The sequence below is a fragment of the Hypomesus nipponensis genome, chromosome 19 (genome assembly GCF_054491055.1).
Source record: "Hypomesus nipponensis isolate SF chromosome 19, ASM5449105v1, whole genome shotgun sequence".
In the NCBI taxonomy this organism is placed as follows: Eukaryota; Metazoa; Chordata; class Actinopteri; order Osmeriformes; family Osmeridae; genus Hypomesus; species Hypomesus nipponensis.
The window spans coordinates 5,396,759-5,422,961 of NC_140379.1; the positions used below are offsets into that span (position 1 = coordinate 5,396,759).

General features: G+C 40.4%; 3 protein-coding genes across 4 annotated transcripts in view; 1 reads left to right on the plus strand and 2 right to left on the minus strand.

Moving 5' to 3' along the window:
* Positions 1-14: 14 nt before the first annotated feature.
* Positions 15-9,370, minus strand: LOC146246661 (aminopeptidase N-like). 2 transcript variants are annotated; one of them, XM_084681905.1, is made up of 21 exons: positions 9,259-9,370; positions 5,806-6,526; positions 5,470-5,612; positions 5,168-5,310; positions 4,952-5,078; positions 4,669-4,823; positions 4,465-4,578; positions 4,162-4,305; positions 3,950-4,015; positions 3,755-3,820; positions 3,487-3,662; positions 3,302-3,378; positions 2,982-3,115; positions 2,839-2,894; positions 2,608-2,755; positions 2,406-2,497; positions 2,081-2,191; positions 1,834-2,001; positions 1,108-1,248; positions 827-908; positions 15-666 (listed from the first exon to the last, which is right to left on the minus strand). In XM_084681905.1, exons 2-21 carry the CDS (start codon positions 6,405-6,407, stop codon positions 514-516), a joined length of 2,898 nt encoding a protein of 965 aa, XP_084538031.1. In that variant the 5' UTR covers positions 6,408-6,526; positions 9,259-9,370; the 3' UTR covers positions 15-513. The 2 variants fall into 2 exon arrangements, with proteins under 2 accessions (XP_084538031.1, XP_084538032.1); XM_084681906.1 differs by lacking the exon at positions 9,259-9,370 and adding an exon at positions 6,662-6,851.
* A 248-nt stretch (positions 9,371-9,618) lies between these two features.
* ap3s2 (adaptor related protein complex 3 subunit sigma 2) lies at positions 9,619-13,585 on the minus strand. Its single transcript, XM_084683048.1, has 6 exons — positions 13,425-13,585; positions 12,967-13,058; positions 12,144-12,255; positions 11,870-11,941; positions 10,973-11,080; positions 9,619-10,795 (listed from the first exon to the last, which is right to left on the minus strand). Exons 1-6 carry the CDS (start codon positions 13,491-13,493, stop codon positions 10,670-10,672), a joined length of 579 nt encoding a protein of 192 aa, XP_084539174.1. The 5' UTR covers positions 13,494-13,585; the 3' UTR covers positions 9,619-10,669.
* A 2,270-nt stretch (positions 13,586-15,855) lies between these two features.
* LOC146246663 (insulin-like growth factor 1 receptor) overlaps positions 15,856-26,203 on the plus strand; it is a 55,079-nt gene continuing 44,731 nt past the window's right edge. The window contains exons 1-2 of the mRNA XM_084681914.1: positions 15,856-16,887; positions 19,793-20,353. Coding sequence (XP_084538040.1) covers positions 16,794-16,887; positions 19,793-20,353 — 655 coding nt within the window. The 5' untranslated portion in view covers positions 15,856-16,793. The remainder of the gene's footprint in view (positions 16,888-19,792; positions 20,354-26,203) is intronic.

Here is a 26,203-nt window from a genome sequence, read left to right on the forward strand (position 1 = left end):
GAACTGGGACTGTGAACTGTTACAACATTTATTTATTTTTACCAAATTAGCAACTTATGACTTTGGGCAAATTCTACATCATGTTGTATTAACTTTAAACCAGTTTCACAATTAAGTTCAAAGTAGATTTTGACCATCAACTGTAACATGTTATAAATCTTGTGCTTTATTCAAATACAGCTTTTTACATCAAAATATTTTCATCTTGAAAGAAATGTACAAAATCAAATGAAAACATTTATTTTGAAAGTGTTCAATTGATTACATTAAGACAATGTTATTTCAATGAAATCACTGCATAAAAATGAATAGAATAATATAGACAATATACAAACAATTGTGAATCACATCATTTAGGTACCTGTATATCTGATGAAGGCATAACATGTTGTTCCCCACAACAAAATAAGCACAAACTTTGAGGTAAGGACAAACTTCTGACCTCTGTCATGTTATCATGTGATGTTGTCCTTGACATATCAGTAACTTTACAGAGTGCACACATGGCAGGGTTCAACTAGATTCATCCGTAAACCACCTCAACACGTGTTCCTTGTTCTCTGCAACCCATTTGATGTTGGCTGTGGTCTTCTCTATGGCCTGCTCCAAGGCCAGAGTGCCAGAACCAAAGCCAACATGGGCATTGTCTTCTTTGAACTGTTTTAACTGCAATAACAAAAAAAGCAATCCATGAACAATCATAGCGTAATGGATCTGTATCATAAAATAGAACCCCGACTTAGCATAAACGATAGATCTAGTGCTCAGTGGGCTACAATGGTGAAAGTCCATGAGACAGTCCACGGTGTTGTGTATACATAAGTACCTGTTGAAGTTCAAACTCAGTTGAGAATCTCCTGCTAACACCACTGATTAGATTAGAGAAGGAAAATGAACCTCCTCCATACCTGGAGAGGAGAGTAAGAGAGAGAGAGAGAGAGAGAGAGAGAGTGTGTGTGTGTGTGTGTGTGAGAGAGAGAGAGAGAGAGAGAGAGAGAGAGAGAGAGAGAAATGTGGGGGGATAAGAGTAATTGCTGACACAAGATTTACCATGGTAACGTACCTGCTAGAGGGAGCTCATTGGGAATCATGCTAACTCTCACTCACTGTTCAAAGACGTGCTTCCATTTAGCTCGAAGGAAATCCCAAGCCAAAGGCATCCCCACCACATTATTGGCTATGTATTGGATGGTAGAGGTGGCATCCTGCTTCCGAATCATAGCTGGATTCAGGGAGTACCCTAGATATCTGTAATTGCAACACAGTTCAACATCTCGATTGTGTACATGCTGTGTGGAAGTACATAGTATGTAATTTTATTAAACTCTGAACACAGTCTCAATTTACTCAAATACTGAAGGTGAATAAAAGGTTAAAATGCTTTATGGTGAGGGAAGAATCAATACTTTTTAAGTGGTTGTGTTAATCACAATAAGTAGATTAGCTATTGCCTTATTATCTGTCCATGGATAATGTATTATTTTTCATTAATTTATGAAACAGTATGTGTTCTGACTGTAACATATCTTGTGTACTGATGACAGACATATCTATGATGTAGTATTCAACTGATTGAATAACAGACATCTGTTGGCTGTGTGTTGTCTTCATTTTTCCCTTTTCACAAATACTTTCATGCCTCAAAGAGAGACTTTGCTAATACCACCATGTGTTTCAACAGATCATTATTATTTTACTGTAGAGCTGGTTGTCTAATACTTGCAACCCCAAACTTAAACTTTTAGTCACACCATTCTCCCGGAAACAGACAACAATTTCCACAACAGCAACTGGATCAATAAATCACAGGTGTGTATCTGAACTGCGCTGTACCTATTCAACAGCCAGGGTGCCTTGGCACAGGCTAGTGAGGACCTGAGTTTAGCAGCTTCAGTGGCCACCGTGGTTTTTTTTGACATGTTCCAGGCAAAGTCCCACTCCTCCACACCCCCTGCTGCTATGGCATTGCAGTACACGACCGTCTTCAGATTAGGATGAATCCTGTTGACACAATCAAGTTAGATTATATCCCAGACTGCTTTATCTGATGTCTATTAAGTTCATTATTCTTTGTGCTCACGGGTTGTGGTCTGGGTCTCGCATCCACTGTCTGAACCAGCTTTGAGTGAGACTCCTACAGCCTTCGACTCCCATTCTGCATGCCATTGATATGGCATTGATCTGATTGTACCTAAATCATGAAAACAAGTGGGAATAGATTCAGGAAGGACCATACGTAAAACGTTCATATATATGTTCAACATTCGGTAGAATAACTCACTGTATGTCTGAAGTTTCAGGTAATAGATACATATACTACATATATACTGTATGTGTGCAAACTATAAATGCTATAATTGATCTGTGTATCCATCAATGAAAAATATGAGTGTCTTTGATCGTACTGGTCATTGTGGCCTGTAGGTACTCTTGTCCAGTTTGATGTAATAGTTCTGAAGTGTTCAAAAAGAGGTCTAATTTGTTTCTTGAGGTATGCCTTGGGAGAAAATAATGATTTTAGGAATATTGAAGAATCCAGAACAATTTTATAGGAATACAATGACAGTTATAATGTATTCTAACTTTTTCTAATGACATTGACCATACCTGGAGAGACCCAAAGACCTCAGTGCGGTCAAACATGAGGATGTAGTAGTTCAGGTTTCTCAGCGCAGACTCCCATGGAATATAATCTCTTTCCTGGGAAAGATACTTTGTGGTTCTCAGAGCTAATGTTGTGTGGATCACCTTAGCCCTTAAGGTACAAACAAGGTTGGTTTAGTAATACAAGTAACTGGAGTAAGGATCTTGGAGGATTGTAAATAGATGTTTCCGGACCTGGCAAGATTGAAAGCATCATCTATTATCTGAGCACGGTTGAGTATAGGAATGACCTGCAGAAAAGATGGTAGGATGAAGAATAATAGTGATAATAATAATAATGATAATAAAGGAATTTGCTGCTTTGATAAGTTTGTCACCTGATGGTCTGTACTCAGTTGATTGAGCAGGCGTTCCCAGTTGTCAGGGTTGTAGTTTACTCTGTAGTATCCAGAAACATTTACGTTGGCCAGTATCCATTCATTTTCATTGGTCTTGAGTGGAGGGTGAGTGCCTGTTTGTACCAAAAATAAACACATAACCAAGACTTGTGCTGTTTCCATTTAAACATTCTGTTGATGAAATATTATCTGAACTGAGAAGGGGGGTGGGAGGGGAGAAGGGGGTCATGCATCCAAATACTTTCCTCCAACTTTATTTATTATGTGACATGAAGATGAGTCATACTGGCATTAGATACCTGTTTTCTGGAGAAGCCAGTGTTGCTCACAAAAACCTCCTTTTTTCATCCATTTCATGGGGATAAACCAGGTATAACTAGAGACGGAAATGATTAGATAGAAGGAAAACCAACCTTCTGTTTTCAGTTGCTCTGTACATTTTTGGGAAAAAGTCAACCTCTTCAGTACTCTAGATCAACTATACTTGAATTCAGATGGCCTTTCCACAACAGAATCAGGATCCAGAAGAAAGTGTTTCTGGGTAATGAGTCCTGTGTGGGTGTCAATGGTGACTACAGGGAAGCCCATCTGGAGGGTCCAGCGGTTCATGATGTCCTGTACCGTGCATGGGAGACTCATGCCAGGAGTATTTCTAACAGCCTGTGAAAACGCAGACATAATCATTATCTTAAAGCAGCCCAAATGTAGTTAAATAAGTTAATTGTTTAATTTATGTGTGATGTTCATCTTACTTTTTGAAGATGATCCCAGAGATCAGTGTACACAGTGTTGTTGAAGGCAAACTCATTCAGGTATGACTACGGAGAGAAGGAGAAACAATTAACTATTTAAATTGTTTGGAGAGTTGTTAGTGTGTGTGTGTGTGTGTCCAGATTCTCTAATGAATGTGTGACTCCAGTTAATTTGTTAAGAGTTGTAACACTCACACTTAGTCCTCTGGCAAACACAGGCTCGCTGAGAAACTCAGAAAGCATCTTAAGCACTGCTGCTCCCTGGTATAACACAACAGAAAGCTTGTCTTAAAATTTAGCAACTTTTTGTGTGACGGTTCATCTACATTGTGCATCTTCCTTTATCATTTGCTACACCCACGAGTGTATCTTAGTAGATGTGGTGGATGTGTGTAAGAGGACAGAACCTTGCTGTAGGAGATGGTGTTGAACATCTCACTGATTTCAGCGGGAGAGTTCACCTCCTCCTCTCGGCGGGAGAGAGGGTGAGAGGATGCCAGGGCATCCACAGCAAACACCTTGTGGATGTCATTCAGTAAGATCTGATCTTTCTGTCAAGGGAGGCATGGGCGAAGTGAGAGAAATGTCTGCAAACACCATGGCTTTTTCAAAGAGAGACTTAAGAGATCATGTTTACTAAGCGTCGGAACCTTAGTTGTTTTCATGACTTCTACAGACTGAGAGTAAAGGAGGTGGCGGATGGGTCTCACCATGTTCCAAGTGGGCTCTGCGTGGTCAGCCCCGAGGTACTCCACATAGGAGGCAAAGCCCTCGTTCAGCCACAGGTCATTCCACCATCGCAACGTCACCAGGTTCCCAAACCACTGCAGATGGAAACACCACACTCAGCCACCAGCAGACGTGTCTCCACAGGAAAGGATTTTAAATATTGCAACTAGCAGAATATACAGTACCATGTGAGCGAGTTCGTGGGAGATAACAGTCACTACTCTTTCTTTGTTTCCGTTAGAGGAGATGGTTTGGTCGTAGAGGAGAGCAGTCTCTCTGTAAGTGACCAAACCCCAGTTTTCCATTGCTCCAGCATTGAAGTCAGGCAGGGCAATCTGGTCTGAATTAAATAAGACATTTCCCTGTATTCATTAATCTTTGTTCAACTGTAGGTGTTTCCTCTACCAAAGGAGTTACTCTTCATCAGGAGGAAGTGAGGAGACAACATGTTGATGTCATGTTACTTACCAGATTTGGAGAGCGGGTAGCTAGCATTGTAGTATGTTTCATAAAATGTAAGTATTGGTCCTGTAACTTGTAAGGCATATTGTCCTTGTCCTTCCGAGATTGCTTTTCTGCGGGCCCAGATTCGAACCTGCAAAAGCCAAACTGATTTGTAGATTTACCTCAGTGATAACTGCTAAATGTATCTTCCATGTCCTGTAACAACTAGATTTGTATTACCACAATAGGGCTGTCTTCCATTGATCCATCAATCATGCCAAAGTCACTGACAATGAATGCTAGTAGATACGTTGACATCCTACTTGTTGGCTCAAATGTTGTTACAGTGACCTCTTTGCCGTCTTTGGTTGTGTTTGCAACATCTAGGAGAAGTGAGAGGAAAGAGTAAAACCCTTCAAGATGGAAAGTAAAACTAACTCTAAACATTATTTCTGTCAGTTATTATGTTCTTTTGTTGTGCAACAAGTTGTGCCAAATGTTACACTGCATTTGAAAGCAATGACCCAAGTACATTAACTAACCAGTCTCCCTTCCATTGGACAGGGCCACAGTCCCGTGGTCATGGATAAGGGTGATGTTAAAGATTGCTTTCATTGCCGGCTCATCAAAACATGGGAATGCTTTTCTGGCGTATGTTGCCTGCATCTGCGAAGTAGCAACAATTCTGTAGATAATAGTCCAAAGTCAATATTAGAACACAGAACAAACATCCATCCACCCAATGTTTCAAAAGTTCACAATTAAGACTTAAAAATATAAAAAAGATAAACAATATCCACTGTAGGCCTACTTAGAAGAATAAAACATGTATTATTTTAATATATAATGCTTAATGTAAAGTATATTAGTATTCTTACTTTTTGAGGCCATCCTCAATGTATTCACTCCTGTAGAATCCTTCCAGATCATCGCTAAGCTCTCCTTGGAATTCTGTGTTAAGTACATAGATCTTTCCAACAGCCAGTTCACCATTTAACTGAATAACAAGGTACTCTGTTCTCTGTTGCAGCCAAGATTTTTGTATAGTAGGTGCTGTAGCTCCACCTATCCCAGCCAGTTTGGCATGGTGTCCTTCAAACAGGGTCAGGTTGAGCTTGTTAGAGTGAATGAGGATCAGGTCTGTCTCCTTCACACACTTGAAGACCACAGTCGAATGTCCTGTGAAAATGTAGAGGCCATCTGGGTTCATCTGCAGTCGAGGCCACAGAGTTACATTGTAGGAGACGGGTGCTAAAGAGTCAGGCAGCCGGTAGCGGTCCCAGACTCCGTCATGGTTTTCTGGGGTTGGGATTGTTGGCAGAGGGGTGCTCCCCAGTGCTCCATCACCTGGTCCACTACTGTTCTTGGCCTTTTCCTCATTATATACAACTGACAAGGCTATAATGGTGGCCAAAGATGCACCACCTAACACAATTCCTGCCAATCCAAATTTCTTGCTGATATAGTAGCCTTTCCCCATGTTCAGCCTCGGCCAACACAGATATGTGGAGGACTATCTAACGTTTTGGATATTTTGTCACTGCTGTCTTTAGTTAATGGTTGATCTATGAACATGGCATAGTTTCGGGTGGCAAATGCCTAGGGGAGGAGAAAGGAGAAATGAGTAAATTTGGAAATATTGCGGTGTAAGAACTTTGTGACTGTGAGTCTTTTCTATCCAGTCTGTGTCTAGTTTTGTAAATGTTCATACGGAATGTACAGTTTCATGGAAACCTGTGTGTTCCAATGAAGATGAGGCGTTATGGACTCCATTTCCTGGAGTTGAGTAAGAGTTTAGAGTATCAAGGAACCTGTGAAGGACATGTTGCTTTAGGATTCACATCCTCTGCCACAATCTGCTGACTGTGAAAATAGTGTTTCTTTTTTAGGTTACTGCTGAGCCACCAGAAAATCAAAGAAACATTACAACACATGTAGAGTCATCTTCTCTTCCGAAAGCAAGCATATGAGTCATTGACCACTAAAGAGCCACTTTGATCCATGACACAGTACATCTTGTTATAAAAGGCAGCATTTACAACTGATTAGATTATTTCATGTTCTGATAATGTCATAAAGCAATCTTGCAGGCACGCTATTAATCATATCCAGTACATATTAATTATGAACAATGATAAAGGCTAATTAGGCACAATACAGTTACATAAATAGAGATTTGTGTTTAAAACTGGGATGCATTCCTGTTATAAATTACCCACATCCTTTTTATTATACTAAGATAAACCGACCTATTGAACTTGAATTTGTTCTTATTGTAGGTGTGATAGGCACAGCCTTCCCTCCAAATTGCTTCAAAAGCACCCAGAAATCACTTGGAATCACAAACATTAGCTATGGTTGTTGGGAGGAAAATGGTTAATGAACAATCATATATATGTCCTTGAGCAAGGCACTTCACCCTACTTGCTTCGGGGGGAATGTCCCTGTACTTACTGTAAGTCGCTCTGGAGAAGAGCGTCTGCTAAATGACTAAATGTCCAAATGTCCATATATCATATACAAGTATATGATTCAGCAATTCCTGCTATTTGTAGCCAAAAGGGTAGAATGGTATGCCAGCCAAATAGTATGCCTGACAACCTTTTGCTAACCTACCCTTAACATCTGGCAAAAATGAAAAAAACTTCATCCAGTCTCTAGCTGAGACTAAATAAACTTGAGGGGTAGTTGTCAATGATCTGTTCAAACAACTCTCTGAAGAAACCAGTTAATAAGAAACACACTGTAACCAACATGGTCCGGTTGGTTCACTGAGTTCACACACAAAAAAAAGGTTTTAAAGCAAATAATGATAGCGGATACCCATTTCAGCATTGTATGCCATCAACATTAAAATGCAAGAATGGATAGTAGAGAAAAAGTTAGCAAGAATGTGGAAATGTCTTTCAGAAATTCCTGCATTGTTGTTTTAGACAACGATGGAACAGCTAGTGGAACATTCCATTTCATAGACTGCCTAAGATCCCAACAATAAATATACAACTACCGAGATGGTAAGTAAGAAAACCTAAATTCAAAACATGTGACCTAACCAAGGGCTGACGAAACAGAGATTCAGGTTTGAGAGTGGGAGTGTTTTTCTTAGAAACAAAAGTCACAATACTTCCTTAGAGAAACAACGCAATGAGAGAAGTGTGTGATCAGTAACCCAGTTGAACTCTTCTCACTCTTTAAACACCACATTTTTCTGCCCCTTTAGTGGAGGATGTTGCGTGAGTGCATATATATCACTTGGTAGAAAACAGTGCTAAGGTCAAATTTGATTCCCTCTGTGAACTCCCTATTAAACAATGAAAAACCTAAGGTCACTTGCACACTGTGAGATGAGAAACATCTGTCTTAATACTTTTCTGGTATTATACTGCACATTAATAATCATTTCATTTTGTTATCCCCACAGGCCAAAGACCAAATACAGGTCAGTTGTAGAGTAGAGGGGAGCACACTATATAATGAATATTGCTATTCTTGGACTGACTGAGCTACAAAAAGTGAAGAAGTTCAAATAGTATTTATCTCTGAATTTAACTGTTGTTGTCTTATTTTTGATTGAAACTTTCAATAAACAGACCAAAAAATAATTTAGAATGAACGTCTGGGAATACTATTTGTCATGTGGACATATTTTGTTCATATTTTTTGTATGATTATATTCAAATGAAATATGTATGTATATATATAATATATATATATATATATATATATATATATATATATATATATATATATATATATATATATGGTATAATATCCATCTGAAAGCTTTGCTATTCTACAAAGAATTCCTAAATGTGAGTTTTGTCCTTATCCTCTGTGTGTTCAGGTCCTGTATGCAGTTTCCATAATGTTTCTAACAGAGGGACTACTGCCTCAGAAAAGATCTGTTCACCATGATTTTTCTAGGGATCTGGATTCCAGGAAATCTGCGGCTTTTCAGAGTGATCTGATTGTAACTGTTAACACCTGGTGTTCCCGTGAAGCTTCGATTCAACAAAAACAAACATGTTTACGACAGCAACCGCTCACACATGAAACAGAATCACAGTTGCAACACATGTTGAACTGGTCAAATCTAACATGGTTCATCAGACATTTTGAGTTATAGCAGAATATAGGAGTCAGTGAAAATCTAATTTAGAACACTAACAGTGAATCAACTACACTTCCCTGCAGCTAAGACACTGATACTGTCAATGTACATTGACTCAGTTGGGAATTATACAATTCAACCAAAAACACCATGCAGGTAATGTAAGCCAGAGTGCATAACAAAACTATTTCCTACTCATATGATAGAAAACAACCCATACCAGTTCCTGTACTGTAGTTACAGCTGGATATCCAATGCAAGTATGCCTTCAAAAAGAACATGAAGCTAAAATGATGTGGCTGATGTGAAGCATACTTAAGACTCTCTCCCTAAATTCCCATCTGTGAGAATGGGGGGGGGGCTGCAGTGTTTCCTAGTACTACACCAGAAAGATGTGAGGAGGGAAAAAAACACCATCCTGAAAGGGGGAGTGAAAGAATGTATGAACAAACCAGTGATCTCACTGTGGTTAAAGATTGTAACCCATGGGAAGGAGAAGGAATCATGCCATATGGTACAAAATGTACAACTGTACATGTTCAACAAGTCTGCAAGAAGACTGCACAAGACAGCAACTAGCTACTTCAAACAGCTTCTTTATTTTCAAATACATTATAATAACCCTAACTGTATTATATGGCTGAGCCTTTTTACCAATAGAATTCAGTCAACTGTCAGTTTTACAATGCAAGGAACCTTTATATAGAGCATGCATTTTAAATAACCTTTTCATAGAAATGTTGTACAGTATACATGTTTTTTTTTATCAAATATTGTATGGTGAACACAACCATGGCCCTGGGTTGAATGCATATAATTGTTTAATTTAATAGCATATAGTAAAGGTATGCTTGTTGTCTCTATTCAGCAATGTTGCATAGAGGTTTCAAATCCAAATAAATATTTCCAGACATTACTAAATTGTATTGTCATAATTGTGTGGCAGAAACTTAAAATGTATGGGAACAATGTCAATATTTAGTAAAAAGGAAAAGAAAAATATAACACATGTTCCACTTGGATTATAGTTAGTGTTGAAACACATTGACCTAGTTAAACATAAATGTACAGGCTAATGTCTGGATATGAGCTGTACACATATTGAGTAAATTCTAATAAATCAGGTTAATTCAACAGACAAAAGTGTGGATTGTTGTAACAAAAGCTGGAAACACAGTAATAGCTTTGGTGACACTTGGACAAATTATACAAAGAAAAAAGCTCAACAACCCAACACACTAACATATGTGACCGCTCCTATGAAACGGTGACTAATTGTACAATGAACCACAATTGATTAACATGACACCAAATACAAAACAAAAATTACATTTTTGCTACTCTAAGTTTTGAAGCAAAACCTGCAAATGCTGTGCAAATCACAAAACTGGAGAAATCTGAATTGAAATGTACAGGAAGAATTATACTACATACATCTGCCCAGAGGTATAGATGAATGATTGCAGAAAAAGCGGTTACGGTTTCATCTTAAAGACAAAATAATCCATATTCTTGTTTCTAGAATATTAACGTTTAGCCTGATTGATCAGTAGCACATTACTTCTTTAGAGCAGACTGTGAGAGAGAAATCTCTCCTATGGCCCGACAGCATGGCCTGCTGTTCTCTCTGGTCAGAATGGTGACAGGCTGGGAACTTTGATATTGATGTCTCCTATATTGATGTTACGTGGCATTTCTGGGAGGTTCATGTTCTTCACAGCTGAGACAGCACGTGCCGGAGCAGCAGAAAATCCCCCCTGAACAAAACCACGAGGGATTAAAATACACATGTTCTACACAAGAAAATACCTACTTCATCTGGGAAAAGGTTAGCCGAATGTTGCCAATGAAATGAGTCATTGTAAATCACGCATTTTCATTAATGATGATGGAAGGGGGATGACAAAGAACAGGTGACACGAGGCCATGCTTACCTCTGACTTTTCCATGCGGTTCTGTAGTTCCACTTGGGCCACAATCTCATTCATGTTGGTCTCTAACACCATACCACCCATCACTACTTCCTGCAGAATGTAGTGTACCTGAAAATGGAAAAGATGAACAAGTTCCAGCTGATAGTGAAAGGGATAGAAATGCACTTGTTGATTTGTCAATATACTACTAATACTAGGGTTGGAATTACCAATGCTTGCACTTGAGAGCACTCACTGTCCTGGGTAACCCTAAATCCCTTTCCAGCAGGGTAATTTCTTTCCATGGTTTTGCCACAAGGCATTTATATTTTCTGCAACTCAAAGTACTGACTTCAAATACTGCTCTCAAATACCACTGGGCCACATGACTTCAATTTCCTGCCGAGTTCAATTAAATCAAGATGGGTTTTATATGCCCTCCTCAGCGCTTTACTGTTGCCCACAGCTAGGTCATCAAGGCTGTGTAAGGAAGAGTAAAAAAAGACCGCCTCTATGAGAAGCAAATTGTGCATTGTCTAAAATATATATATATATATATATATATATATATATTTGTTTTCAATAGTTAACTACTGTCATTAACCTTATCTTGCTGAACTCTACAACAGCCATGCAAATCTTAAGATGACTGTTTCCATACGTTTACATGTCACATTTAGTCATTTAGCAGACGTTCTTATCGAACTGGCGACCTTCAGATTACTAGCCCGATTCCCTCCGCTTAGCCACCTGACTCCCCCATACAGTAATACATATATATATATTGCTATATTGGTTTCTTGATTTGAAAAAGATCAGATATTTAGAAGAGATGTGAGTTGGACCACATTAGAATCCTTATATCCACACAGCAAACTTTTTAGGATGAGAGAATGTATTTTATTTATTTGATCTCACCTTATCCATATGAAATATAAGGTCCAACTCGCAGACATTTTCAAAGCATTTATCCAGGGTCTCCACAAACACCTGTAATGATAGGCTATGTGAAAACAATGCTTTTAAAATAGGAATCAGTTGCAGTTATGAAACTTATTTAACTCCAAAAATATGCATAACCACACTGGCTGGAAACAGCTCCACAACAACCTACTCCTGTGTCAAGTCAAGTCTTAGGATGTATTTAAGCAGATTTTTATATTGCCTCGAGCAGTAATGGAGTGCAACTCACCTGTATAAGATCAAGAATTCCAAGCTCACTTTCTGAAGAGTCAACGCAGAACACAAAGTAGAGTGTGGCATAATGTCTGTATATCAGCTTGTAATCTGAGCCGCCAATTAGACTGTAGACAGAGACAAAACAAAGTTAGACATGTCTGCTGTGACTAATGATAACGTATACATTTTAATATGAAGGCCTTTTCTAAAGCAATGAATCTCTTGATCCACGGTCACCTGCTCTACCACTGAGCTACAACCATCCTTCTCAGCAGTTAAACGCTCATTAACTATACAATGTGATCTCTTTCTCATATCATAGTTTCTGGTTAGTATGATGTCATTTTGAAAATAAAGACCCAAAAGGCACATCCCCCTAGTTGTCTGCTGTTCCTTGCGTGCACACAAAGTTTTCTAAATGTCTGAAACAGTTGTTATTTAAAACTAGGTTATTGTTATTTAACTACTAGAGCTATCAGTAATGTGTAAAACCACAACTCCACTGCATTTGCTTGTATTGAATAGTTTTCAATGGACTAGATAAAGGCCTTTAAATGTCGATATTTAATGGCAGTGCAAATTCACTTTCAAATTCAAAGTCACTGCTCCCTTCAACTTGCTCTTGTCTAAACCAAGTACAAGAAGATTATTTTGTGATTTTTTTTGGTACGACACCGTTGCCAGATAACTAGACTAGTATAATAGTGTGGAGAGAACTGTTGCTGAAATGATCGACACAGACAGTTTGTTAGCTTCATAACGTTACCGTTTGTTCGTGTGCAGTTTAACTGTTGCTTTGTCTATCTAGGAGCTTTGATTGTTAGTACAGTGGCTACCTTCCACCCTCCAAGAAGTTGCAGACGTTGTCATCCCTCTTAGACACCAAATGGAACGTCTCTCGAATGATCTGTTGCTGCAAATCTTCCGCCTAAACAAACGAGAATAATAGCTAGCTTTATGTCTAGGATTGCTAAACAGTCAAAGCAAAAGCTTAAAATGACAGATGAATAACTAGCTAATTAGCTAGTGCTATCTAAAGAAACGGTATGATAGCAAGCCAGCTAACTAGCGTTACTTCAGCATTTCGACTAGCACGAGATATCTGTATCTGTTCCGAACAGATGGATAGTTCCTAACTACCTAGTATATCTGTATCTGTTCCTATAACACAGTGGGTGATCACATCATTCATAACAAGATCATATCATCCGAGCCGGTAGTGTGTAAAGCTAACGTTAGCAAGCCTGTCGTATTCTACTTGGTGGACAAAAGCATCGTCTATATCAGTACTCACAAAATATTGGTAAAATCGAATGAGCCGTGGTTTCCCATGGTTGTTAAATATTAAAATAGCTTTGATCATATTTCACTGAAAAGTAAGATAAATTCAGAAGTCACAAGAGATGTTGTTAGCTAACTGTAGTAGCTTGCCTGACAGCTGGCGGATGTGTTCGGTCGTTTCCGGTGTTGTGTTCACAGATGCACCCCCATCTAAAAAGGCACGCCCTCGCGGAGCGCGTGCACAAATCACTCGAATCAAAAAGCATTTCAGGGCAGGGCTCAAGGCTGTGTTGTGTGTTGCCACGAAATGCACCCCCTGCTAACTTTGTCTAGGAAAGTGCTACATGCATGAAAATGGCTTGTTATAACATTGCTGTCACCTAGACAAGACAGAACTGGACTGCATGAGGTAATGAGACGTTTTCTTAAATGCTTACAGGGACCTCTATTGGTAAGATAGGAAACATGCATCTCCTGAAAAAAAAATCTTTCAGCGACCTTATAATTTAACAAATGTGTTGGTATCCAATATTTTCTGCCACAACTGTTTGAAGGTAATAGAGTCACGTAAAGACAGACCCTGTTATTAGGGGAAAAGATTATTCGCATGTGGAATTTGAAATTATCTGTAAAAACCTTCATATTTTGAATATTTATTAATATACAGTACATATTATTTGAATGATATTGAAGTAAGTATTCAACCGATCTTAAATTGTATTGTTTCAGTACAAAAAGTAAAAGTCAGGATTTTACACAAAAAAAAGGAAAAACAAAACAACAACAATGTCCTCAGATTTATTGTCCACAATTTTCTCTTTAAAACATGTTCATTAGGCTGTGAACATCATCTATTATTTTTCCCTGTTTTCCCCCAAATTCCATTCCTCCTGCATGAGCACAGTGAAAAACAAACAGACGCTCATTAGCATGTGTGACCCATTGGTGGTAAACACGTTTATTTCCACATGAGTGCAGTGAGAGAATTAAACCATCAGAGGCGGTCAAGGTAGGTGGGCCTGCCGGTACTTTTATGAGGACTTAACAAATGGAAGTGGACAGGCACAACATTTACTGGGCAAAAGGGGGTCATGTTGGTACAGTATGTGCTTGTTGAAGGGTGACTCACTGTATTTGTCGTCTTGGGTGGGCACTGATATTCGGTTCTTTTTTTTCGTGCGGTAATTGCAGGAATGTGACGGAAGCTTAACTCGCCTCGCCAGAGTTGAGGTAATCGGTGGCGTTCAAATAATGCTTTTGTGCTCTTCTCTCTGATGAAAGAAGTTCATAATTATGGGGATAATCAAAACTGTCAGGGATTCTTCAACTGTACTGCTTTATCTGGCTTCTACTCTCTCACTCAGCATTAAAGACCACCTACAGTCAGAAGTATCCTGTCTCATTTCCTCTTCTCCTGCCCAAATAAAATGTTGGATTAAGTTAATAATACAACAAGGAAAATTATAAGATCATTTTATGAATTTTACATCTTAAATTCTTATTTTATAATGAAAAAGATTAGAATCTGAAATCACCCTGGTTAACATAATTGGCTGTTGGTAACATCCCAATGCCCAACATCACCCCAAAGATTCAATTGAGGAAAATATCAATTACACTATATTAGTGATATTATATAGTTAATCTGTATTCAAATTGTACTGCAATCATCTCTTATAGATTTCATATTGACCTTAACTGGTTTTAATCATAGCCTAGGCTACTACTGCAATCAGTTAAACACTACACATCTAGAAGAGAGTTTGCTCTGTTGGCGCAATCTTGAACGCTCGTGCCACAAGGTGGCAACAGTCACAATAACATTGTAAAAAGCAGGACAACTGTTTTTGCATCTACTCAAAACTACATAAAAACTGATTGAATAAATGAGTAGGCCTATTCATATATTAGCCTATTGAACACTTGATGAACATCAACATATCGTTGCGCATGATTGGCTGATGATGATTGACTAGGCCTAAACATTTGAACATAAGATTGCAAGGGAATTGAAATAAACATCAACATTCCAAATACTTTTCAGCTCAAATTGCCTAAGTAATCCCAAATCGCTGAAGATCTAAAGTATCATGGTGAACACTAACTAAACATTTAAGGTCGTTCTAAAGTTCACACTATTTCTTTGTATTTTCCAATAAGAATTTCAGGTGGGCTTCATAGCTGAATTAATTTATCGGTTGTTGCTATAGGCCTATACTTATGAATAGCATAGCATAATTATCCAATTTTATATTAAAATGGTATCTGCTTTTGATATTCTGTGTATCTTTCACAGTAGTTCTCATAAAAAATCTATGGTTTGGGGAATTGGAAAACAATCCCAATACTGGATTTTTTTTCCAGTCTTTCTTTCCAGCCTTGTAGAACGTAGTCTGTCGTGTGTGTGACTGAGAAATCGAGCCTTGTTTACAGCGTTGAGCCTACGGAGCAGACGAGGATGGCCACAACCACACTGCAGACTGAAATATGATTTTAGCCAGAAGATAGTCTCAAGTCAACCAATGATATCAGATAATGTACTTCGAGTAGACGGAAACATTGAATTATTATGCTCTCATGTGACAAAAGTGGATTCAGTTTGAAATTGTGGTCTGACTTAATGAGCGTGTGAAGACGTAGGAGGGTGGGAGGCAGATAACGGTGCAGTTGTTGAAACCATTTTTGTCCTGGCGGATATTTCGGATCAAACGTCGTGTCCTAACACTCTGGGAGGGTGTTTGCGTTTTTCTTCCTTTCACGTGCGAGGAAAGCATATGGTCCTCATATATGATTCTGTTCGCTTTTTGACCATCAAGGACTGTTAGAATTTCATTTTAGCTTGTGAGGAGCCTTAACCAGCAAATTGCCATTTATTTTTAAGAAATGGAGTCTGAAGATGCGGAATACCAAGGGGTAGACATTTCTACCGCATGTTTTTCTAAAACATCTCTTACATCAATTGGTGGTTCTCAAGAATGATCAGATGGGCTACTGATGTATTATTATGATCATCATATACTATCTGCCGAAGAAGACAAATCTCCAATTTTCTGCTGGATTGAGTTCACCCTGCAGCGGACTCAAAGAAATTCCATAGCACATGAGAAACATTCGTCTTCTAGGTTGCCTGCGTGTTGCCAGTCTCTTTCTGGGATTTTCATCTTCCCAATTGCTACTAGCCAGCTACAAGTTAATTTGTGGCACCGACAGGACATTGGGCAAGGTTTTTCCCCCCCCCCAAGAAATTTACTTTAAATCAGTGAACATACGTTCGTGGACGTTTGCGAATGTCCAGAAGTGTCTGTCTTTGGCACTGTTAATTAATCGGGTTATACATTAACCTTTTTAATTTATCAGGCCGGGAAGGATTTATATTACAGGAATGAGGTCTTGTACAGAAAAGGATCATTTGACCTTGTTTTGTGGTCTGTTGTTGTGCGTCTCCACGATCTGCCTTTGGCCCGCGAATGGAGAAAGTAAGTGGATAATGGCTGGCTACTACTACTAGCTAGCAGGCTTGCTCTCGCAACTAGCTAGTTATTCCCTGTTTGGGATTGGGAACACAAAGATAACCTTAGCAAGCTAGCAATGCGCCTTTCCTCGGCTACGTCCTGAATCAGTTTAAATACCATAGTTAGCTGGCACAATCAATGGGTTTGTTGTTATACCAATGGCTAAAACAATCCAAACCAACACATGGACATATTGGTATTCGTTTTAATGTTATCCTTTCTCAAACATGGACTTGTAGGCTACACCACCCATGCTCATAGCCACGCATCGCCACAGACTTCGGAGCTCGTGCCGGGGAAGTCGCATTGCTAGAGCGTTGTTATGCTTGTGATGAACATAGATCATATAATGGGTACCTTTTACTAAAACATTTATATAATGAGACCCAAGGGCAACCACAAAGTACTTTAACCGAGGTTGTATAAAAGTCACTCAAATGTGTTCGCAAATGCAACATTTATTGAATTCACAATGAACTGGTCATGTCCAAACCTTTTTTTTGTGTTGGTGGTAGCTAGGTAGACTAGAATTGTATTTAGCAATTTTATTTTTGAACGATTGCAGTACCTCATCATATGATATCAAACATCACGTCGTATAAAAATGAGACAATACTTGTTTGTCCCAACGTTTTGCAGTGGTTGCCAATGAGAGTATTATAGGGATAGCCGGCTAGGTTTTGCAGCAGGCTAGGTTGATGCAGGTAGACGACCACAGGATTAATGAATAGAGCCTATTTTTGCTCATGCAAACTGCACATGGAGGTGGTGTATTGTAACCTACGCATGGACTGCGTTCCTGCAATATAAGTTTCCAACTTTGCATTGGCGTGCGAAAGTTTAATAAGTTACATTGAGAACAAGCGACTTTGAATTAGATTTATTAAAAAAAAATTTGAGGGGGGTAAGACAGAGAGACAGAGGGGTGATTATATTAAATAATATTTTTATTGGGAATGGGAACGACCTTCAATTGCATGGCAAACAGGAGTCGTCAGTTTTTTAGTGTAGCCTGTGCTATCAAGCCAAGTGTTTGTGGTGTTGCATGGCCAGCAATGGACCAAGACCCCAAGAATCTAATATGCAGAATATGACCTTTAACTCTGGCCTTTTTGTAGTGGTGTCATTCACAAGTATTTGTTTACTTGGGGCATAGCACAATCTCAGAATATTAGAACCAACCAGAAGAACAACACTGTCTATTTAACTTCTGCTCTTTTGGCTTTTCAATTTCATTCAATAATTATTTTGGTTAACCAACTGGGTGTGGACCTTGAAATGTTTGCTTTAGGAAAGTCCTATCAAATAAAAGCATACTCCTTGATGCACAAAAGGGATGTTATGTTGGTAATGCTATTAAAATGCAGGAGATATAACTTTGGAAGGTAGGACTAATTGTTTTCAATTGAGGAAATGGGCAGCATTCTTCACAGATAATTGATCTCATTGTGTCTAATTATTATTAAATCTTCAATCTTGTAGATGTGCGAGCCTGTGTGTTTTACTAGGTCGGTCAGAGTTAAAACATGCAATTTTTACCTCCTTTTATGTGTCACCACAAAATTTCCATTTTTCCAAGTATACTGTAAACAAGCCTGCCCGATTCATCCAATTCATAGTGTGTGGAAAAAAGACCAGGCTTTTAAAATAGAACATGTAAAAATACATTCACAAGCAAAACAGAGTTGGTTCTGTTGATTGGAAAGAGTGAGGAGTTTGTGAAGTGTGTGTAATTGGGTTTTACTGTTAACCCTAGTGGTTGCTGGACATGCAGCAGCTAGGCTCTCCCATCGAAATCCGAAAAAGTTTATTCTCACTTTGGCACTGGGCAATGTAAAGATTCCTTGTGTGGCTATGTTTGCCCAGGGCTGCTCAAGTCTGACTTATCAATTGGGACTTGAGAGTGCAATTAACTGAAAGTTCCTACGCGTAAGTCAGATTTAACTGATAAACTGTTTGGCTCAATTGAGATGGTTGTAGGTCTTATCTGAGCCACTAAAGCTGTTTCACAGCATTGCAGCAGTGTCTGACAGCCTTCTGAAAACGTATCTAATGTAAATATGTGATTTGGAGGCATATACATGCAATAGAGATAGTCTGTTTGCTTAGCAGCGTGAGTGGTTAAGGAGAGGTGTATTTTGACCCCACTTTCAAATTCTCATAATCTCAGTAATGAAGATCGGCCTCATCCTCTTTAAAGCCTTCCAAAATGACATGCAGTGAAATTGCAGGGGGTTAAGATGTTTGTCTGCTGTATAGAAGTCACTCTATCACCCCTCTCCCCTGTAATTTATAGGTCAGCGAGTGTTGGGTGGCATCAGCAGGCAGAGTGTGATGACAGTAGGTGACGACAAGTGGATGGTGTAGAAAGGGACAACAACCTTACTAGCATTACCTGGATCATGTCAAATGTCTGTGTTCAAGAGGCGTTGAAGGCCTACTTACATGTATGATTCCAGCAATATTTGTAGAATTTCATTAAGATTTTACTATTCCGCCTACATTGATTATCAAGTGTGATATTTGCCTATGGCTCAATTAATCAGTAAAAAAGTATTTGCTTTGTCATTGGACATTTTTACAAAAGAAAGAGTGCACAGCGAAAATACTGAACAAGTTTTCACAAAATAGATTGGTAGATGGTAATTGTGTAGATTTAGCTTACGTAATTGAAGTAGGGAAACCTTCATGCCCATAGTACATTCACACATTTGAATTACTTGCTAGTAATAAAAATAAATGCACAGGCAAACTTGTCAATTACCATTTCTTCTTTTTATAGTAAGCAAATTCCGACCTGTCGTATTACTCCTACCCAGTTATGTGTGTGCTGTTTTTAATGTTTTCTTTTTGTTTATCTCCTGTTCAGTCTGTGGTCCCAGCATCGACATTGGCAATGACATCAGAGAATTTAGTCGGTTGGAGAACTGCACGGTGGTTGAGGGCTACCTGCAGATCCTCCTCATTGGCGACAAGAACAATAATGCCAACCAGGATGTCTTCCGAACCCTCAGCTTTCCCAAGCTCACAATGATCACCGACTACCTGCTCCTGTTTAGGGTGTCCGGCCTGGACAGCCTTAGCACGCTCTTCCCCAACCTCGCAGTCATCCGAGGACGCAGTCTTTTCTACAACTATGCCCTGGTGATCTTCGAGATGACCAGCCTGAAGGACATCGGCCTGTACAACCTGAGGAACATCACCAGAGGTTCCATCCGGATCGAGAAAAACCCGGAGCTCTGCTATCTGGACTCGGTGGACTGGTCGCTTATCATGGACGCTGAATTTAACAACTACATTGATGGGAATAAGCAGTCCAAAGAATGCGGGGATGTGTGTCCTGGAATCAACGAGGACAAGCCCCTTTGCAAGCAGACCAACTTCCATAACTACAGCTACCGTTGCTGGACGTCCAACCACTGCCAGAAAGGTGAGTTTTCTCATATACTTTTGAGAGATGCTACTAACTGAGATGGCCTTCACAGATATTCAATGCATATGATTGTTTGTTTACTAGCCCTACATATACTGATAGAGCTTATTGGTATGTTCGGTAGTTAATACAACAAAATATTTTTCATGTGGCTTATTCAATAAATCTGTTGCTTGTATCATGGGTTGGGGGGATTTGTCACACGTAGAATATTATGTTTGAGTATTGTGCCTTGTACAGCATGCAGAGGGTGAGAGGGTGAGAATAGATTTGACTGAGGTTTTCATTTGTACGTTACCTGCCATGCTTGTGGAAAGACAAGCAGTTGGCACCCACATGTGTCTCCAGTTTGGCCTTAATCTGGTGATGACATAAACTTGCCAGACCTGGAGGTTTTCAAATCTGTCTGTCTTTTCCCCCACTCAAGGCCCACATACTGGTGGGAAAATATCCCTCAGTAAATTGGAAATCGTTCAAACCTCTCCCCTGAACACCTTTTTGACCTCACCTCTCGAAACAACACGCATTCAATAAATACTGTCAACATCCCGAGTTGTAATTTAAATATATTATTGCAAATCCAGTGCTTCCTTTGTGTTCTGAACAGTATTGCCATGCGTAATGAAAGCAACTTGGAAATTACAAAGTAGAAAGAGCAGGGCTGTAAGCAACGTAATGGAGACCTAGATGAGCCCGTAGCAAATGTTGCACCCAAAGCACCGGTAAATCGGGACCATTTGTCATACATATGGTTTCCTACTTGGTACGTGTCCATGGGGGATGTTCATGTATTCTTTTAATTTCTATGGGTTAGGATTGAACCTCCATCTCAACCCCGTGAATTAATTAATTTCTGCATTGTTGCGCACTTCTTTTTCACGCAACTCTGGTCTCACCAACTTCCAGGTAAATTGCGTTAAGATTTTCCATTTTGCCGCCCGGAGAGTTGACCGTATCCCGGAGCCTTAGATCATGCAACCCTGGTGCATCCACAGTTCCAAAATCTCGGCCTTAGGTGCTTGATTGCCCAAGTTCTGTGTCGTTTCAAGCCAAACAAATCTGGTTTTACCCACTTCACCAACAGTGCCACAGCCTATTATGTTTGCAGCCTGACTGTTTTTACAGCCGTGTTATATTTTTGGTGTCGTTATATTTTTGAAGTGACGAGCCAATTTAGTATTGTCGTGGTGAGTATAAACAGTAATGAGTTTTAGATCTGCTTCTTTTAGCCTCACTCATATGACCATCAGCTATGGAGAAACAGAGGCCGGCTCAATGTTTATAATTGGTGGGATGGGTGAGGGTGGCCAAGTCCCTTTCTGACAGTGTTGTGGGCAAAGTAGCGGAGCTTGGTTTCATCTAAGGGATGGTTTAGCAGTAGATGGTTAGGTTTGCTTTGAAGGAAAAATGCTCTAGCAGTTCCTCCCCCTTCATATAATTGCCTTGTTTTTCCTAACACAGATGTTTCTTCAAGGGCATGTGGTAGTTTCCAGTCAGTCTGGACCAGAGCAGCACTCACTCTCTGCTGCCTCTCTTTAATTACCCTGCCTGAAGGTTTTGTCTGCCAAGCCAGGTCTAGGTGACATTTCAGGTAGTGTTTTTCTCAGGTAGACCATAATACCTTTTCAATATTTCTGTGTAAGAAACCAATCTTTAAGATATTTTTTTTTATTGCATTGTTGGATAAAGGAAATGGGAGTTTGTGTCAAGATACGTTAGCCTATGCAATGTTTAAATGCAAAGCTCTGGTGAAAAAGGCATGTCGTGTGCACTTTCAGACCAGTCAGCTACTGACAGGAAAGGATTTTGATGATGTCTGCTCGGCGCTCTCTTCTGTCATATTTGACTTTGTTTCCTATTTCCTCGCTGAAACTCTCTGTTCATATGCCTTCATCAGGGGACTGATAACATTTGATGATGGCACACTCAACTAGCTACTCAATTCCAGTACTGTTACCGCCTTCCATTAGTGTACAATTTTGTTCCTTTCTTTGCTGGAGTTTAGAGGCTGCCTTGTGGCACAGTAGCCATGTTTTGGCTTGACAGATTTGTATGTCTCTTGCTAACAGAGTTGTTTACTTGGGGACGGCCTTGCTGACATTGCGTGTTGGTGTTTTCAGGCTTGTGACTGGGCTGCTGGACTGGCCTGGTCTCCTTCCCCTCCCCCCTCCTCCCCCCTTGTGGCTTGTGCTGCTAGATGTGAGGGAGGGAGGGGGCAGTGGCCACACTGAAAAACAAACCAGAATGACTGGTTGGCAGGTAAAGGGATAGGCTCGAGCTGTTTGCTGTGCCCCTAGCCAGTGGGGAAACACAACTGCCAGTCCACATGAACTCAGTCAACTCCATTCCTCCATTAACCTGGGCCCTTCATCCCTTCCCCTCCTCTACACACTCTCTCCCTGGCCTGTTGTAGCTGGGAGTGGGCAAATGTGTCAGGGGACTGGGAATGAGGCCTTAAAGCCCACTCAGGCAGTCTGGCCTCAGTGCAAAGAGGAAAGCACACAGCAACTAATGAAGTGGCCCTGAGTGATCCCATCCGTTCGGCACCAGGGGAGCAAACATTCAGCTAAAACGGAAACAGAGATAAGGGGAGGTGGGGAGTGGTCAAAGACAACAGAATGAACCTCCCATTTTTATTGCCGCCATTAATTTGGTCAAAAGTAAAAGACGAGGTTTCATCCTCAACGGGCGATACAATGATGAGACGTGGCTATTGTGTCTGTCTCCCTGCTTCTCCCACACACATCATTAAGTGCTCCTCTGGTAGTGATAAAGCCTTCTCCTGAGCTGTTATTGTGTCTGTGTCAGAGTTATTCAATGCCAGAGTCAAGGTCACAGCGACTGCTTACGAGTGTATCCTGTAGTAGTCCTGGCCTCTTGCTGACCTCCCCCAATGGAAGCAGGGTTGCCGAGACAACTCTGGCCTCTATTCCAAAACAGCTCGTAGCTTTGCTCGTCTGTTTACTTCTACGAATGTTCAGCACAGACTTGATATCTCATCTCAAGACATCCCAAAACAAGACAGAATATTTACTTTTGCCAAAAACGAAGGGACGGAAGCTCACAGGATGTTTGGTCTATTCAAAATGGGGAAAGATTTTGGCCAGTATATTTGTACCAGTTGAGTAAGCTTCTTCAAACTTGCGGAAGCAACAGTCAGCTTGTGCTGTGTTTGTGGTAGTTGTAGAGGGAAGAGGAAGGGGTGGCTGTCCCTTTAAGTGGGCATATAATTAGGCAGGAATTCCAGCTGGCTTAGTCATTGCTGGATGGGGGGAGCATAACGGGGGGTAGAGCGACGCTCTCGGCCATTACAGGGACCATTGACTCGCTCTGTCATTGTCAAAGAATGTGTGTGAAAATAGTGGGGGTGCTCTGGAGGGGTGTTGGAGCGGTGTTCGAATGTTCAGTGCTGATGGTTGCTGCGAGGGGGGCTGCAAAGCGTGTGTATCGTGTGAACTCGGTGCCGTTAGTAAAACCAAACAGAATTCCGAGCTTCTGCCCATACACGCAATGGAATGGTCTCAGCCAAGGAAACAGGTGAGGGTGAGAAAACAGGATGCATCTTAAGCTCGTAACTCTGTGTCCCTGTGTGGGTGGGTGGGTAGAGGGAGGGCCGGGGTGAGAACCACCTGCAGCTTCTTTCAGCGATGGAGAAGGATGACTCGTATGCGCTTCTTTTACCTCACCTTTTTCTCACGGCCCTGACAAAACTCAGTTTGGATTACATTTGGCAGAATGTTCACGCTAGGTGTCTTATCGAGCTTCCATCTGGGCTATGTTCTGAAGCCATCATTCCAGATCATGAGCAGATATGGCGTTACGGTTGTGGTTGCACAGACAGACAGAGAGCTACGTTATATAAACACACACTTTGATTCTCCTCCCTGCACTGTGCTCTGGTGGTGCGTGTGTGTGTGAAGCAATTAGGTCTGGTGTGGAGCTGCATGCTGACTAATGTTGCAGGGAGTGGTGATTCATCCAATACTCACAGCACTCATTCATAAAAATCTCCAGAGTACAACTACTACTACTAGGCAACCTCTTCCTTTCCCCTCGTGCTTGCTGGCCCCTTCCTGTGGTGGATTCCTTTCGGTCTCTACTAAATTGTAGCAATGATGGAGTTTCCTCCCCTGCCAGACAGACTCAGTCTATCCTGTCGGGGTGTACGCTGCCCCGGTCAGCCAGGCCAACACCACCCCCTCTCTGTCCTCCCTCCTCCCACTCTTGTCTGGCGAATACCAGCCCGGTGACAGAGGGCAGTGAGATCAAGATGAGAAAGCGTAACTCCCTCGTGTGAAAAACCGCACATTTAACGCCTTAAATTTATCACATACAATACCACTAGGATTAAACAAGTGCAGAGGTTGTCACTCGCAACACAAACATGTTTTAGGAAGTGTTTGACTGGACAACCATTGTCAATGGTGTTCCCTACAGAGCTTAGTTGCAAGTCCAAGCTCCTTTATCATCAAGTTAGACTCAAAGCTGCACTTGGTAATAATATAAACTGAATTCAAATATGAGAAACGGAATTTGACATTCCAGTGGCACAAAGCCATATATGTTGCTAAGCAACTCTGAGGTCCTCATTAGCTCACACAACATGTTTATAGGGGTTAAAACCTTATATTATTATTTTTACTGTAGAATACTTACCTATTGTACCTTTTTAAGTTGAGTTACGTCTTTTGAGGCTGGGACCTTAACCAGTGTTTTGTTGTTCAGTGAGTTTAAGTGGAGTTAATGAAGTGATTCAAAGAATACCATTGAAGGGCAATGGAGCCAACCTCTCAAGTTCCTGAGGGAGAGTGTTACCCAGGGCACACGGGCGATCAATCGCCAGTGCCTTTTTAAAAGTGAATTACTCTCAAAGAACTTGTTGTTTTAGAGACCACAACCCACTTGCCTAGCTGCACTGCAAAACCTCCCACTTTCTTATGCTATTTATTACTATTTATAGGTGCAATGTACTGGCAGTGAAGCTGAACTCAATAAGAGGAAGGAAGTGAGATAACTGTAATGGTTGACTTGGCAGTCAAAACAAAGGGTTTCAACCCCCCCAGGTCATCCTCTGGCAATGGCGAGACCACCTAGAGACCAACAAGGCTGCTATTCTGCTCAAGCCCCCCCCCTCTCTTTAACGTCTGTATGTTTCTAGTTAGTCCGCGGATGGAAAAGTTAAACACAGCTTTACCGGGAATCATCCTCTTTTATGTAGCGTTGTTACTGTGGTCACCTGCAGAGGAGATGGACAGACGCAGCTGGAAAATGCATAATCCCATCTGTGAATTTAATGGTTGTTTGTGATGCCTCCACGTAGACTTGATCAATCAACAACCGGGCTATTAGCTACACATATCAAAGATAATATATATATATATATATATATATATGGTAGTTTTAATGTTTGAAATGGCTTGACTTGATGTTGATGTTTTGGCTATAGGCTAGTCTTTAGTAGTCATCCACTTATACAGTGTCCCCTGTCTCCTGCCTGTCTGCACATTCTCAGTGAGTATTGAACCATCTGTGTTTTCGTTCCGTTCATTCATCCTATTGATTTCTGTTTCACCCCCGATGACGTAAGGGAAAACGGCATCCCATTTAAATCAATAGAGAGCTTGTGTTTTAGTCTTCGCTTATTCAGAAAAAAACTGTTGCGTTTTGCCTTTTATGTTTGTAAGATCTGAAAGGCGAGGAGATGTTTCTAACTATTCTCTTGTGGAAATGCGTGGAAAACCAATTCCCTTTTGTTTACTCTCACTCATTTGTTCTCTTCTGGAGTGGGGTGGAGGGAACTTCTTTTAAAGTGTTTTATCTCTATAATAACTCAGGCTTCTGCGGTGC